The sequence below is a fragment of the Carassius auratus genome, unplaced genomic scaffold, assembly GCF_003368295.1.
Source record: "Carassius auratus strain Wakin unplaced genomic scaffold, ASM336829v1 scaf_tig00045882, whole genome shotgun sequence".
NCBI lineage: Eukaryota > Metazoa > Chordata > Actinopteri > Cypriniformes > Cyprinidae > Carassius > Carassius auratus.
In genome coordinates, this window is record NW_020526944.1 from 2,857 (window position 1) to 18,050 (window position 15,194).

Here is a 15,194-nt window from a genome sequence, read left to right on the forward strand (position 1 = left end):
AATGTGCTCCACCTGGAGACACGAGTATTTAATGCTACTTATATCTATTTTCCCTCTAGATTGTTCATATATATATATATATATATATATATATATATATATATATATATATATATATATATATATATTTTTTTTTTTTTTTTAAGAATTGCATTGCATTCTGTATTGTATTTTCTCATTATTAATACAGCCAGATGCTTTCTTATCAGCATTTCACATTATTTTCCAATGCTGATTCTCAATTTTTTAAACATATTACAGTAAAAATTAGATATATATCAAAGAGTCATTTATTTTTTTAAATTGGTATAAATGATTACAATTAAACCACTGAAATTACATAAATTATATATTTATATTTTACATTTAATATTATGTTCATTAATATTTTGTTGCATTACTATAATGAGAATTGGAAGAGGAAGTATGTTTAATTGTCATGAAAGTGTTACAATGCAAAAAATCTTACAGCAGAAATGTCTTATTTCTTAATTTTGATTTTGGAATACAACGTGATCCAACCTGTTCATAACAGAATTCATGATATTCACCCTACCCCCGAAATGTGATGACGAGTACAGTTGCATATTGGCTGCAGGGAATCTGAATGAGCTCGAGCTCCACGAGGCAGCATTGATTTGTACTGACAGCCATGGGCACTACAGTAGCACACAGGCACATGTAGCTCTCATTCAGTTCAGCCGATTGAGAATCATGAGGTTGCTTAATTTATATCAAGAGGAAACTGCACTAGACTGAAGAAACAGACATCTGTGCAGCAATGGCCCAAACCACACCCAGCTTTTCTGCACTACTGTGAGGAAATTCACAAGCCACTGCAAATTGGAAAACCAAGCATGCAATCAGATGCCCATTTGAGATTTGTTTGGAGAAGGAACTGCCACTCAGGAGTTGAAGGCTGTGGGCAGGGTTTGAAAGAAAGGCATTGTTTGCCATCATAGAAGAGTGTAGGGTCATTAACAAAGCTCCAGAACATGATTTGAATGCAGATCATCTGTACTGCTTATAGCTAAAAAAGCTGAGGATCATGGGAACTAACCACAGCAATCTTCTCTACGCTTATTGGAGCCAGGAAGGACATGCAATGAATTTGTGCATTCAAGCTACATTTGACCTTGTTTTATCTTTGTGTGTGATCGTACATGTTTGGCTAAGGCCTGCAGTCCCTCAGATGCAAGGCTAGCGGCTCAGGCTGTAATCAGTGACTCGAAGCGAAGCACCATGTTGGACCCAGATGGCATGCATGCTTTACAGTATGAGAGGATACAGTCAGGGTTGAGAACAGTATTGTAGTAATGCTCTGAACAGATGGATCCAAATTAATGGTTGCTGAAGTTAAAGCAAATCTATCCCTGCCTTTCAAATTGATTCCCATTTGTACAACCACAGTGAGTGGACAAATATATAGCGCATGTCATTTTGCCCATCTTTTGAATCCAATTCTGTTAGGAACTTGCATGAAGTAGATTTCGGAGTGAATTTCTGCTGTGGAGCCCATAGGGTGTTCAGCTGTGTAAATGTTGTTGAGGCCCAGCGCTGTTTATTGGTGATTACATCTCAGGCAGGGTCAGCATATAACAGACCTTCCTTATCAAGCTCTTTTTCTCTTTAGTGCTAAACTAATCATTCGATATACTTTTTTTATGAAAAATTACATTTACTTTCTAAATACACATTCCTGGTCTTATATATATAAAAAATAAAAAAAGTGAAGTGACATTCAGCCAAGTATGGTGACCCATACTCAGAATTTGTGCTCTGCATTTAACCCATCCGAAATGCACACACACAGAGCAGTGGGCAGCCATTTATGCTGCGGCGCCCGGGGAGCAGTTGGGGGTTCGATGCCTTGCTCAAGGGCACCTCAGTCATGGTATTGAAGGTGGAGAGAGAACTCCCCCCACCCACAATTCCATCCGGCCCGAGACTAGAACCCACAACCCTTCAATTGGGAGGCCAACCCTCTAACCCTCAACCCTCTAACCATTAGGCCACGACTTCCCCTATATATATATATATATATATATATATATATATATATGCAAAAAGGTCTACACAATCTTATCTTGCACAACCTCTTTTTCCTCAATTTCTTGCAGGTACTGAGAATTGAACTCGCAACCTTCAAGTTACAAGTCCAACTCTAACCATTAGATTACTGCCCCTATAATAGTGGCATAACATAGCCAATTACATACAGTACATGCCATTGGGATGTTCTTGGATGAGCCCTTGGTTACAAAAAAGGGAAGAGTCAATTATACAAGTGGTTTCAAAAATAATAAGCCACGCCGTCTAAAGAAAAACACTTGAACAATTACAAACACAGTATGTTGATGCATCTCTCATGGCAAAGTAAGACTCTTTGAGCGCCTCTTTAATTCTGGAACAACCCCAGGATATTGGGGATGACGTTTACAGAGAGACTTATTTACATGATATTAGGTTGATAAATCTTGGTAATGCGGACTTCATTAAATCTCATATGACTCTTGTTGGGTAGAGAGAGTTGTTGTTGTTGTGACTGATTTGCTTTCGAAATGAGAGCTGACTGCACAGTGTAGTCTCATTAGCCCACATCCAAACCTGCATCTGTGTCTGTCCTGCTGAGATGGCACATGCTCATTCATGTGAAGGTGCTGAGGGTTTCGTTTACCCTCCCTTTGCATGCCAGCCAAAACACATTAAACAGACCTCTGTGTTGTTCACGGATCAGTTGACCTGGTGTTTTCGTTTGATTTAATTGTGGGTTAAACTGAGGGAAAACACAAGATCTAATGGCTAACAGGAGATGTTACTTCTACAGACCAGCGGGACTAAAGAGATTACCTCTGTATCTCAAAACAAAGCACTAAGGTGCTCATGAGCGATCAGGTGTACATGTTGCACTGTAACCTCTGTGTGTGCTCATTAGAGCCGGACACTGGGAGGTACTGGAGCCTCTCATATAGTCTTACACAACCGTCCATTACAGCTTTCATGCCTCTATGCCTCGCATCCAAGGTAACCTGACTCTCTAATTTAGCCCTCTCTTGTCTCCCGTCTCTTACCTCTCTGGTCGAATGGATTCCCTTAGGGACATACGAGATGACGGTGCTTTTAGGATACTGCTATAGACGCACCATTTCAATTGGAAAGCAGAAACCAGGCTTGCAATTTTGACTGCGGTCAAATCTGCTTGTGAGTATACCACCGAAGACACTGATTTCCTTTAGCCGTAGTAAAAGAATGTGTGTTAGGGCATAACTGGAGGTCGTCCAGGGGTCTATTCAGCTCGATGAGCGATTAGCGATTCCCTCCGCCCACGCAAAGCTACACCAATAACTGGATAGGCCCCCCAGCAACCACTTGTACAACAACAGAAGCCCTTTTAATGGCAACTCTGTTCATCTGCACTACGTCAGCCACCACGTAGACACACTTACCGTTGTATAGTACTCGCTGGCATTGCCATCTTCCCTGCGGAGACGCTCTCTCTCTTTATACCCAGTTGGACCATTGACGTGAAATCTCACTTATCTTGGATTAGCTTCCTGCTGGAATACCAGTGATTTATGCTGTCTGGATCTCTCCCTCTCTCCAGTGTGAGCTTAGAATTCATTTGTATATGAGGCTTGTGTTTAGTAATAGGGTTACATTTATAGTATGAGAAAAAAAAATTATTGTACATGTTATACTTTTGTGTAAAACTTCTAGAGACCAGAACCTGAGGGTGGACTTTTTTTGACTCCAGTAAGCAATCATGTAGATCGTAGTAACTAGGGCTGGGCGATATGATCATGCGCATCTAGTCAGTAAATCGGGTAGATCACTGACAAGCTATTTGATATTGCATTCATTTTCGCAGATGAATTGCCTTCGATAATGAACGCGATATCACGTAGCTTGTCAGTGATCTACGGCTCTGTCTATTAAGTGCTGCTCCATTTGAAAGCAGATGATGGCGATTTAGCGATAATCTCGGAACCAGATTTCCTGACTAGATGCGCACGATCATATCATTAGATATATTGGGCAGCCCTAGTAGTAACCACTTAGCAATGCGTCAAACTACACTGCCCTGCAATTTCTTGGTAACCACTAACAGTGCACTTGCAGTGTGGTGTCAAGTATTGCACAGATAGATATCACTAGTTTTCTTCAGTAAATGTTGAGATTAAGTTATACCAACTTTTTCAACATTTGTCCCAGAGATGATCATAGTTTTTACAGATATTGTACTGACCTACACCTCCTGAGAAACGGACTAAGAGGGCTGCAAAACTGACCGAACAAAAACAATACTTCTCTAGGTGGGAATGCTAGGAAGCAGGGGATAGCAGGAGGAAACAGTTCTCTTTTGCTGATTGTGCCCTGTTTTGATAAGTTAAGGTGTTTCCTCCATAGTGAGAGAGCTTTCCCAGCAGCCCAGACTTATCTATTGTCTTGAGAGTGAGGTATATAATTGGAAAGAGTAATATTAGGTCTGGGGAAGTCTCCTAGGACCCTCCTGAAGAAACGGGACAGGAGGGGAAATGGAGAAATGGGTCTCTGTACTATGTGTCGTCACTTAGCTGTCCGGTTCTAATTAGCCCCCGCCACTGCATTTCCTTGTGTTTCATGTCAACACATCTCAGCTATTGAATGGACCACTGTGACCACTCACAATGAGGCCAATGCTTTTCACTGTTTATGTAATATAATCTCACATTGATTATCAAAATGAAAATGCCTAGAACCAGTACACATCCACGAAACATGAAGCTAGCCTAAATCTGAAAATTATGCAAATCCACCATTAATAATGCTGTGTGGATACTCTCACTCACTGCTGCCTTCACAACAAGGAGCAGCTCTTTGCTTTAACCGCCCGAGTAAAAGCACGTCATACTTCAGTTCTTTTAGGATCTTCTTCTTTAGGATTCTCAGACAGGAAGTTCCCATGGCACATTCATAACTTATCAGGGGCTGCAGCCATCAATATATGAGTGGAAGGGAAACTCACAGCATAAAAGTAACATCTAAATTCTTATACACTATAGTTATAAAAAGCTCCTAACTACATATAGTGGATAAAATATTCTGGGGTGTGGTTATGGGCAGGTCCACTATGGGCAGCAGCACATTATTATCACAATACGACATTGACTGTGTCTAAAATTGCATACTCTGTACTGTATATAGTATGAATGTGTATAGTATGGACATAATCCAGACTCTGTCATATGTTGTCATTGTTATGTGACCTACCAGCAACAGTTTCCTTGATTCATTGCCATTCACAAATCTTCTCCTGAGCCTTCATGAGGTAGTAAATTGTCCTCTGGATGCTAACTTTATAATCTCATTGGAAGTAGTAGGTCATTCATGTACTTTTCGCCTGCTGTTTTATGAACACTGTGAATTAGGAAATACTACTCTCTTCACATACAGTTTTTGCATAATATACAGTATTTAAGATGCATATTCAGATGCAGCCATAGCCTATCATAAATCTAAATCTAAATACCAAAACAAATCATGCTAAATACTGTATACCATTTGAATATAAAATCTATATGAGGTTGCATAAACATTATGGCATTACATATGAATTTCTTATATATTTTAAGGCAAGCATCGTTGATATTGTTAATAAATTAAGTTAAAGATTTGAACAAACCTAATTATTAAACCTCAAATTGTGAGGTGAAATATTCAATAGCAATGCCTCACTCATAAACAGTTTTTCCACCGCAGGAACTTTACCCAGGAACTAGGCACTTTGGCCTGGTACTTGGTGTGTTTCCACCGCAGGAACCAGGAACTAAATAAAGTTACAGGTAAAAGAAATGCCCCTCAGAAAGTCCCTGCTGGCGAGGTGGTACTTTTTCAAAGTTCCGAAACTTTCGGGGGCAGGACTTGGGTGATAAACATGCTGATTGGTTGAGTTCATGCAGCATTGTGATTACAACTACCACTTTTTCGGATAATTTAAAAAATATTACTGTTATTGTGTCATGAAATGTAAATTTAAAAGTATTTCAGACAAGAATGTAGTTGTTTAAAACTCAAATCTGTTGTTTATTCATAAAGACAGTGCCTATTTAAAAATGTGTTTTGCCGATTTCGGAGACATGAGCTCCACGCGATCAGCGGGGGCTCAGTGATCATCTAACCGACCTCGGTTAGACCTTCTGATATGTGCCGCTGGCTCTGATGTCTCTTTAGTGGTTAAACATAAAATAATTTGTTTTGGGTAAATCTAACAGGTAATCTTTGGTCTGTATTCAGTTTATCTCTATGTTAAAATAAAAAAAGAGGCAATTGATATATTTCGTTTCATTGTAATGGCTGTATATATACACATTTCCCTGAACGAAGTACATTTCTGCGGCTTTTATTATGTTTAAATGAAAATTAATGGAGGCAGTGGTATTTGATATCGTATTTTGTTTCATTGTAAATATACAGTGAGGAAAATTGCAGTAGTCAAGGCGAGCTGACTGATGTTATCAAGTAAGCTGCTGTTTGCAGAATTACTGGATTTGAGTCGTCGCGGACATCACACTCCCGAGTTGAATACGGAAAGTCTGAACTACCTAGGATGCAAGTTCAAAATTTGTGTACTTGGTATTGAGAAACGCGCGCAGACCTAATCTTCCCGGTACTTTAGACTGCGGTGGAAATGCAGAAAGAAACGGGCCTGGGTGGAAAATAGTTCCTGGAGCAAAAAGTTCCTGGTACAATTGTTCCGGGTAATTTCAGTGGAAACGCGGCATTATGTTATAGTTTTTATTTTTATTCTCTCTCTTATCTCCCAGCTGAGAAAGTGTCATCACTGGGGAAGGATTGGCACAAGTTCTGTCTGAAGTGTGAGCGCTGCAGTAAGACCCTCACAGCGGGTGGCCATGCTGAGGTGAGTAAATCAGAGATCACACACTACCTCTCTGCAGTCTATCTGGGGAAACTTAAACTCTGACAGCTCAGTATTGACTTTATGGCGCTGTCCGTTTCCATCACAGGATCAGTGGTCTATTTAAAGAGTCCAGAACCTGTTACGTGACATTATGTGTGTTGGACGGCAGTGTTGGGAGCTAGCATGACATAAACACAATTTAAGGGGTAAATATGATACAGGTGCTGGTCATATACTGTAATTAGAATATCAAAATCACAAAGTTGATTTATTTCATTAATTCCATTCAAAAAGTGAAACTTATATATTATATTCATTCATTACACACAGACTGATATATTTCAAATGTTTGTCTTTTAATTTTGATGATGATAACTGACAACTAAGGAAAATCCCAAATTCAGTATCTCAGAAAATTAGAATATAACTTAATACAGCACTCAATACTTAGTTGGGGCTCCTTTTACCTGAATTACTGCAGCAATGCTGTGTGGCATGGAGTCGATCAGTCTGTGGCACTGCTCAGGTGTGATGAGAGCCTGGGTTACTCTGATAGTGGCCTTCAGCTCTTCTGCATATCGCATCTTCCTCTTCAAAATACCATAATATAATCATATCTCATGATACTTGTGTCTTCGGTGGTTTGTTAAAAGCTTGCTGACCAGCTTTGTACATCCAGAGTGTCCCTATGCATGACTGCAAGGCAAGCCAAATGAAATTCTCTATGTCCTTTCCAGCATCCTATTACATAACACAGTGACGACTCACGACTCTGTCTAGATCATAATGGCAGTAGAGGGCAAAGGACAGAGCAGTGATGTTTTATAGCCAGAGGATTCATTATCATCAGTCATCATGTTGCCTTGAGCCTGTATTCCAAATAAGAGTAAGAGAAGGAAACACCTGAGTAAGAGAAGGAAACACCTGAGTGTTGCATTTACTCCAGGAAGAGAGTCACAAATAGGAGTTCTCTCTGTAATCTGTGTGTAAGTATATTAGCATCTTCACTGCTCACATAAGCCTAAATCTATGGGGAGATTTCTGTTGGGTGTTACACAGTACAGGAATGAGGATGGGCTAAAGTGAAGAAGGGTGCAGCAAGTTTTTCTTCAAGACCATTGACTGAACAAGAGCTCGCCCTGTGGATAAGATGATAATCCCTTAGTGTCCTCCGAGGATTCTGGCAGGGCAAAGTGAGAGGGTTTATGGGAATAGCCATGTTAAAAAGATGCAGAATGAAGAGAGTTTGGATTCAGTTACCAGAATGTGAGAGGCTCTGGGAAAAGTGTGGGCTTGTATGCTGCTCTATATGACCGTTGAGAACTGAAATGGGAGCTGATGGACTAAACTTTGTATCTGGCATAGACATCACACCCACAGACTTTTCACTGATGTATATTGCACACAATATGCCAAGAGATTTCTCAAAAGAAATAAAACAAGATCTGATTTTGATTGGCAATTTCCCACAGACAACGGGTGTGCAACTGACAGCGATGTCCCACAAAAAAGTACTTCGAAGTGGGTGAGCTGAAGTGACATGAATCCCGAAACCATTGATCACCACTTGCCAATGCAGAGCGACTTTATGTGGTCATTACCAGTGAGAGAACAGATAGTAAAGCTTGAGTGATCTGCTGCCTAATACTATTGGATACTGCAGTCAAGAATGCCTCCCAGCAAACTAACTAACAATATAGTGATCTGACGACCTCCAGTCATTGAAACATTGAAGTAATGGCATCTTCAGGGATTAAAGGTTTCTATTTCTATTGGGTGACTGAACTGTCAACACTTTAGTTACCAGTTCCACAGAAGAACTAGTCATTGGATTAGGTACATTTTGCATGGCATTTAATCTTTGAGAAACTTCATAACAAAGCAAGATTTCCTTGACCATACATTTCAGATTCCCCTGTAGGACCTTAACTATAAAAAAAAAACTGTAAAGTTGACCAAAAGTTGCTTGCACCATGCTCCACTGTTTGAGCTACAGGAAAGCTTAACTTAGGAGTGTTGGTCCTCCAACGTTCCTCATTCCTCCGTAGTGGTCTAGTTGAGCTAACACTTTAACTAACTTACTAACTACTGTGGCTTTTTTGGCCTTTTTTTAGAAGTACTGACTTCTTGCATCATCATCATCAAGTTTTCCGGTCATTGGAATTGAGGCAGGAAGGAGTCTGCTAGTCTTTGTTGGAATGTGGGGCTCATTAAACAATTTTTTTCCCCCTAGCATTCTTTTGTAATGGCATGAGGCCACAGTTCTCAGCCGCTTCCGTTCCTTCATCCTGTCCTGCGCAGCTGTAACGGTCACACAGCTGCCGTTTGACGGTTCCCATGGCAACCTTTTCCCACCATGGCCCTGACCAAAGGGCTCTGGGAACAACTGCCACTGAAATATGTTCTTTCTTCCAAGTCCTTCCATGTACACGCACAGATAAACTCAAGGCACACAGACACACATAGAACACTCTTGGTGTCATCTTCTATTAACATAGATGAGAAGTCATTTTCTATCAACATAGAACATATCCTTATTACTGCTGTGAGTATTATCAGGGAGGGGACGCCAAGATAAGCACCGTCTGTGTCGTTTATACGTTTAGGATGGTCTACAAAGCAGCAAATTAAATTGCAAACTTAGACCAACAAGTGCAGACTCATTGACTCGTAGAGTCTTTAAATGATGAAATATAAGCCTGGAATGACCATGTTTTTTTCTTCTTTTTTTACATCCTCACAGCATGATGGGAAACCGTATTGCCACAAGCCATGCTATGCTGCCCTCTTTGGGCCAAAAGGTGAGATGAGATAACACACTTAGCATTTCTAGTTGAAATCATGTGACAACAACAGTGACATGGAACTAGCTTGTAATCTCTGGCCATTTACTGTATATATGTACAATATGTTGTGTTATGAAATGATTGATTTGACAGAGATTTTGCACTTTTGTACATTTAGTGCATGACGAGTAAATGGTGTATGTATATATGTATATGTATGTATATATATATATATATATATATAAGTTGTTGAACAATTAAAGAGTGCCCTCTTCTGAGCATTAGGAACATTCTTGTTTTAAGGAAGATATCACTGGCAACACTTTACAGTAAGGTTCAGTGTTATTGATGTAGGTTATTGTTCATTTATATGCTATTGTTAATTTTTAAATGTATATGGTACAATAATGCTGCAGCTTTACGTGGTAAAATATATTAGTGTCAGCAGAGATCAACATTAAATTAGATTTAATAAATGTGGTAAATGTATTGCTTGTTCATGATACTGAAATGATTTTAATGAATGAACAAATGTAATTTAAAACATTTCTTATTGTGAATGTTGTATGATAGTGGGATATTTTCATGAAACCTTGTTTAACTTGTAGGCGTGAACATTGGGGGTGCAGGCTCATATGTGTATGAGGCTCCTGTCAACTCCTCCCCACCTGCATCCAACGTGGACTCTGCACCAAAACCTCAGGAGAAACGGGTCCAAGCTTTTTCAAGGCCGCCATCTAAAGGTACAGACAGCAGCAGAGATCAACAGCAACTGACTTATTCTGATCTAAAACAGACTGAGTGTGTATTACTGTCGACAACAGCTAGTGCTGAATCGTTGTGTTTCAGCCTAAGGCCACAACATAAAGGTTGTAGTTTGTGTGCATCTTCCTTTAGCTACAAATCATTGTGTCCTAATGTTTTGAAATAAGACGTATGACAAACTGCAGTGTTTATTTGGATTGTGAAGTGCATGCATCTTTCACTTCAGCTGGAAGCATCACAACCTTCTCTGGGGAAGCCAACTTGTGTCCCAGATGCAACAAGAAGGTCTATTTTGGTATGCCTCTCTCTATCCTAACATTTCATACCGTGGCTTGGATTTTAATGATGGGAAATGCTTTAGTACTAGCATAATGAGATGTCCTGTTGCTTACTTATGGCAGCTGAGAAGGTGACATCACTGGGGAAGGACTGGCATCGTCCATGCCTGCGTTGTGAGAGATGTAGTAAGACCCTGGCAGCAGGCAGCCATGCAGAGGTAAGAGGAAGATTAAGATGCCATGACTATTTTTTTATTGATTCTTTTCTTGTAAAAGAATGTCATATTTTGAATTTCTTGAATAACCTGCGGTGCATCTGTGGATAATTAAAAAGCATTAATAGGTTATAAATCAATTTCCTGGAAATTAAGTCTTAAATTACAGTTCACAGGGTTTTTATTTTTATATATTTCCTTTTTTGAATATGGCTGTATTAATCAAAATAAATTGAAATCTCAATATGTCTTGTGATAATTAAATTAAAGATGCAAAATGTAATATTTACAACTATCTATTTACAGAAATGCAATATAATATACATAACTATGTTTTAGATGTGGGCCTTACTAAATGAACCGTTATGTTTTTATTACCTTAGATTGAGCAATATAACACTATATCTACATACACCGCGGGTCCCCTTACATGGAAGTCACCACCATGTTTCTACAGTAGCCCTAAATGGACAAACTGCTCTACAAAGCGCGTTTCGTCACTTTGTTGTTCTTACAAATAAAGCACGGACACAATGAATAACAAGTACAATAACATTGATTATTTTTATAATGAAGTAAATATAATTCCTTAATTTACCTTTGTAAAGAAATCTCATATCTCTCTGCTGTCTTTACCAATGACATCTTGACTTGTGTCGACCACCGTAGATTCTCTAAAGGGAGGGGTGAGCAGGGGGACTGGTTCACAACCTCACCACTAGGTGCCGCTAGAATTTACACACTGCACCTTTAAATTAAACCAAAAGAATATTACCACTTTTTAACATTTAATATTATTGTAGTAGCCTATATATACATACACTCACCGGCCACTGTATTACGTACACCTGTTCAATTGCTTGGTAACACAAATTGCTAATCAGCACATGACAGCAACTCAATGCATTAAGGCATCTAGATGTGGTGAAGATGACTTGCTGAGGTTCAAACCGAGCATCAAAATGAGGAAGAAAGAGGATTTAAGTGACTCTAAACGTGGAATGGTTGTTGGTGCCAGATGGATTGGTCTGAGTATTTAAAACATTTCTGATCTACTGGGATTTTCATGCACAACCATCTCTAGGGTTTACAGAGAATGGTCCGAAAAAGAGAAACTATCTAGTGGGCAGCAGTTGTGTGGACGAAAATGCCTTGTTGATGTCAGAGGAGACTGGGCAGACTGGTTAGAGACGATAGAAAGTCAACAGTAACTCAAATAACCACTCGTTACAACCAAGGAATGCAGAATACCATCTCTGAATGCACAACACATTTGAACCCTGAAGCAGATGGGCTACAGTAGCAGACCACACCGGGTGCCGCTCCTGTCAGCTAAGAACAGGAAACAGAGACTACAATTCACACAGACTCACCCAAATTTGGACAACAGAAGATTGGAAAAACATTGCCTGGCCGATTAGTCTCAATTTCTGCTGCGACATTCAGATGAAAACATGAAAGCATGGATCCATCCTGCCTTGTCTCAGCGGTTCAGGCTGGTTGTGGTGGTGTAATGGTGTGGGGGACATTTTCTTGGCACACTTTGAGCCCCTTAGTACCAATTGAGTGTAATTTAAACAACACAGCCTAACTGAGTATTGTTAATTATCATGTCCATCCCATTATGACTACAGTGTACCCATCTTCTGATGGCTACTTCCAGCAGGATTATTTGCACTATATGTCACAAAGCTCAAATCATCTCAGACTGGTTTCTTGAACATGACGATGAGTTCACTTTACTCAAATGTCCTCCACAGTCACCAGATCTCAGTCTGATAGAGCAGCTTTGGGATGAGGTGGAACGGGAGATTCTCATCATGGATGTGTAGCCGACAAATCTGCTGCAACTGTGTGATGCAATCATGTCAATATGGACCAAAATATCTGAGGAATGTTTCCAACACCTTGTTGAATCTGCCACAAATAATTAAGGCAGTTCTGAAGGCAAAAGGGGGTCCAACCTGGTACTAGCAAGGTGTACCTAATAAAGTAGCCTGTGTGTGTGTGTGTCTCTCTCTCTCTCTCTCTCTCTCTCTCTCTCTCTCTCTCTCTCTCTCTCTCTCTCTCTCTCTCTCTCTCTCTCTCTCTCTCTCTCTCTCTCTCTCTCTCTCTCTCTCTCTCTATATATATATATATATATATATATATATATATATATATATATATATATATATATATATATATATAGTATAATATAATATGTGTTGATGTGCAGGTCTTAAAAAACTAAAGGTATTAACAAAAACATTACAATGAAAGTACATGAATTTACCCTAAAATGTGTTTTTATGTGTTGTAGCACAATGGTCAGCCCTACTGCCATAAACCATGTTATGCAGTCCTCTTCGGCCCAAAAGGTACTATGAGAGTTTCAACTCAAGGGGGAGCCATTGCTTAATTTTCTGAAAATAATATGACCTTTTCAAATTAGTGCTGTAGTTCTTTATTTAGAATGAATTATTGATCCATTAAATTATACATCTTTTATATATTCTCCTGTTTCTTTATATCATAATTTAATAATGCGTGCTGAAAACCTGATATGTCCCAGTTAAATAACTTTTAAATTCGTTAATAACCCAGTATCTCTTGGATTTGTAGGTGTAAACACTGGGGGTGTTGGCAGCTACATTTATGACAAGGAGCCCAACACAGAGGCTCTGCCTTGATTTTTCAGTCCTTGGGAAGCCCAACTTTCACTATAATAACAGCCACTACCAGTACCTCACACACTTTCACATATGCCCCACTCTTTGCCTGATCACGGAGGACATGTGCCAGCTTGGATCTTTCTGCAGAAAGTGACGCACATACTACAGCCATTGCCTTGAGCTCCAACTGCACCACTGACAGTCCCCTGGGCTCTTCTTATGGGTCCACTTGATGGTCCTCTACCCCAATCCCAGCTGTCTCCAACAGGAACATTTGAACTGGTTAATACAATCATTTCTTATTTTCGCTATAATTAATTTAAAGGTATTTATTTAATTGATTAAAGGGTCTTTGTTTGTATAATCATTTAAACGCTGTATTGTGGCTCCTTAAAAAAACAAAAAAAACAAGATCCCTACTTCCACACTACTGCATGTACAGAAAGATGTTTGTGTAATGTGTATTCTAGTAGCAGATAAAACAATAGAAGTCTATTGAGGGAGCTGTGTTTAATGACGAGGAGCCAGGATGTTTGAAATGCCTGCTGACAGAGAGATGAACCTCGCCTTAGAGGAGCACATCATCATAAATCAGAAAAATATTCCCTAACCCAGATTGACTTTTTGGCCATATGGTAACATTCCTATGTTTTAACATTTTAAGAGGAGGTCTGCAGGATGTATGTAAGGTAATATGGCCAAGCTCTTATTTTTGTTAGGGGAGGACAGAGCCTACTCTCAAGGTCCACTGTCCTGCAGAGTTTAACTCCAGCTCTAATTAGGTAAACCTCAACCAGCTAATCGAGGTCTTCCAGATTGAAGTCCACAGGGACAGATGGGAACAGGGGTGTATGTGATTGGTGCTTGGTGACCAAGTAGCTGCAGCTAATATTTCTGATGCCAATTAAGTATAGTTTCATAATGCATGAAAACTTAAGCTTTTATATTGTTTGTGATGTGAATATTTTCATCAAACCCCAGTTTCTCAGTGTGTTGAAACTGAAGTATTATGTTTCCCATTTGTAGTAAATTCGACTACATTCTTTATGAATGTGCATTTGTTTGTTTTTTTGTTTTTTGTTTTTCTATATCAGGCCTTTGTTATTTTGAGAACTTATGCAGAGTCTGTATCTCAAGTGCTGCTGCTTCTGTATGTTTAATCCCTTATTAAAGTTTACGTAAAGCCTTTCCCTGATCTTGGAATTTATTTTAAGTTTTTTTTTTTTTACTTAAGTCCATCTGAATGTGACTGTTTTAATAAAACATGCTATAACAAGATGCGTTCTCAAAGAGTTGGAGAAAACATCTCTTGATCTCCAGTTAAGGTTGCGTTCAGTCAAATTAGGTCTGCTTAGTTTTGTCTGTGTATTGAGCTATTCAAGTTATTCATTGTAAAGATTTTCTTTTTTTAACGTTGCCTTAAATCATAGTTTATACACGTATGTTTTCTTACTGAAAAAAAAAATCCAGCATTCTGGGAATGTTATGATTGCAAGATAATAACCCTAAAAATAACCATTAGGGAACGTTCTGTGTAAGTTATTTTTATGTTTTTAAAAAATAACCACCTTGCAACTTTCTGGGAATGCTATTTTATG

At 39.1% G+C, this 15,194-nt stretch overlaps 1 protein-coding gene across 1 annotated transcript; it reads left to right on the forward strand.

Moving 5' to 3' along the window:
* Window positions 1-6,700: 6,700 nt before the first annotated feature.
* LOC113088245 (cysteine-rich protein 2-like) lies at window positions 6,701-14,784 on the forward strand (the record flags this gene model as incomplete). The annotated part of the gene is made up of 7 exons (XM_026255715.1): window positions 6,701-6,898; window positions 9,642-9,699; window positions 10,293-10,427; window positions 10,676-10,744; window positions 10,851-10,945; window positions 13,245-13,302; window positions 13,547-14,784. Coding segments are annotated over 7 exons (681 nt in total), but the record flags the coding sequence as incomplete, so codon positions are not given.
* Window positions 14,785-15,194: the final 410 nt, after the last annotated feature.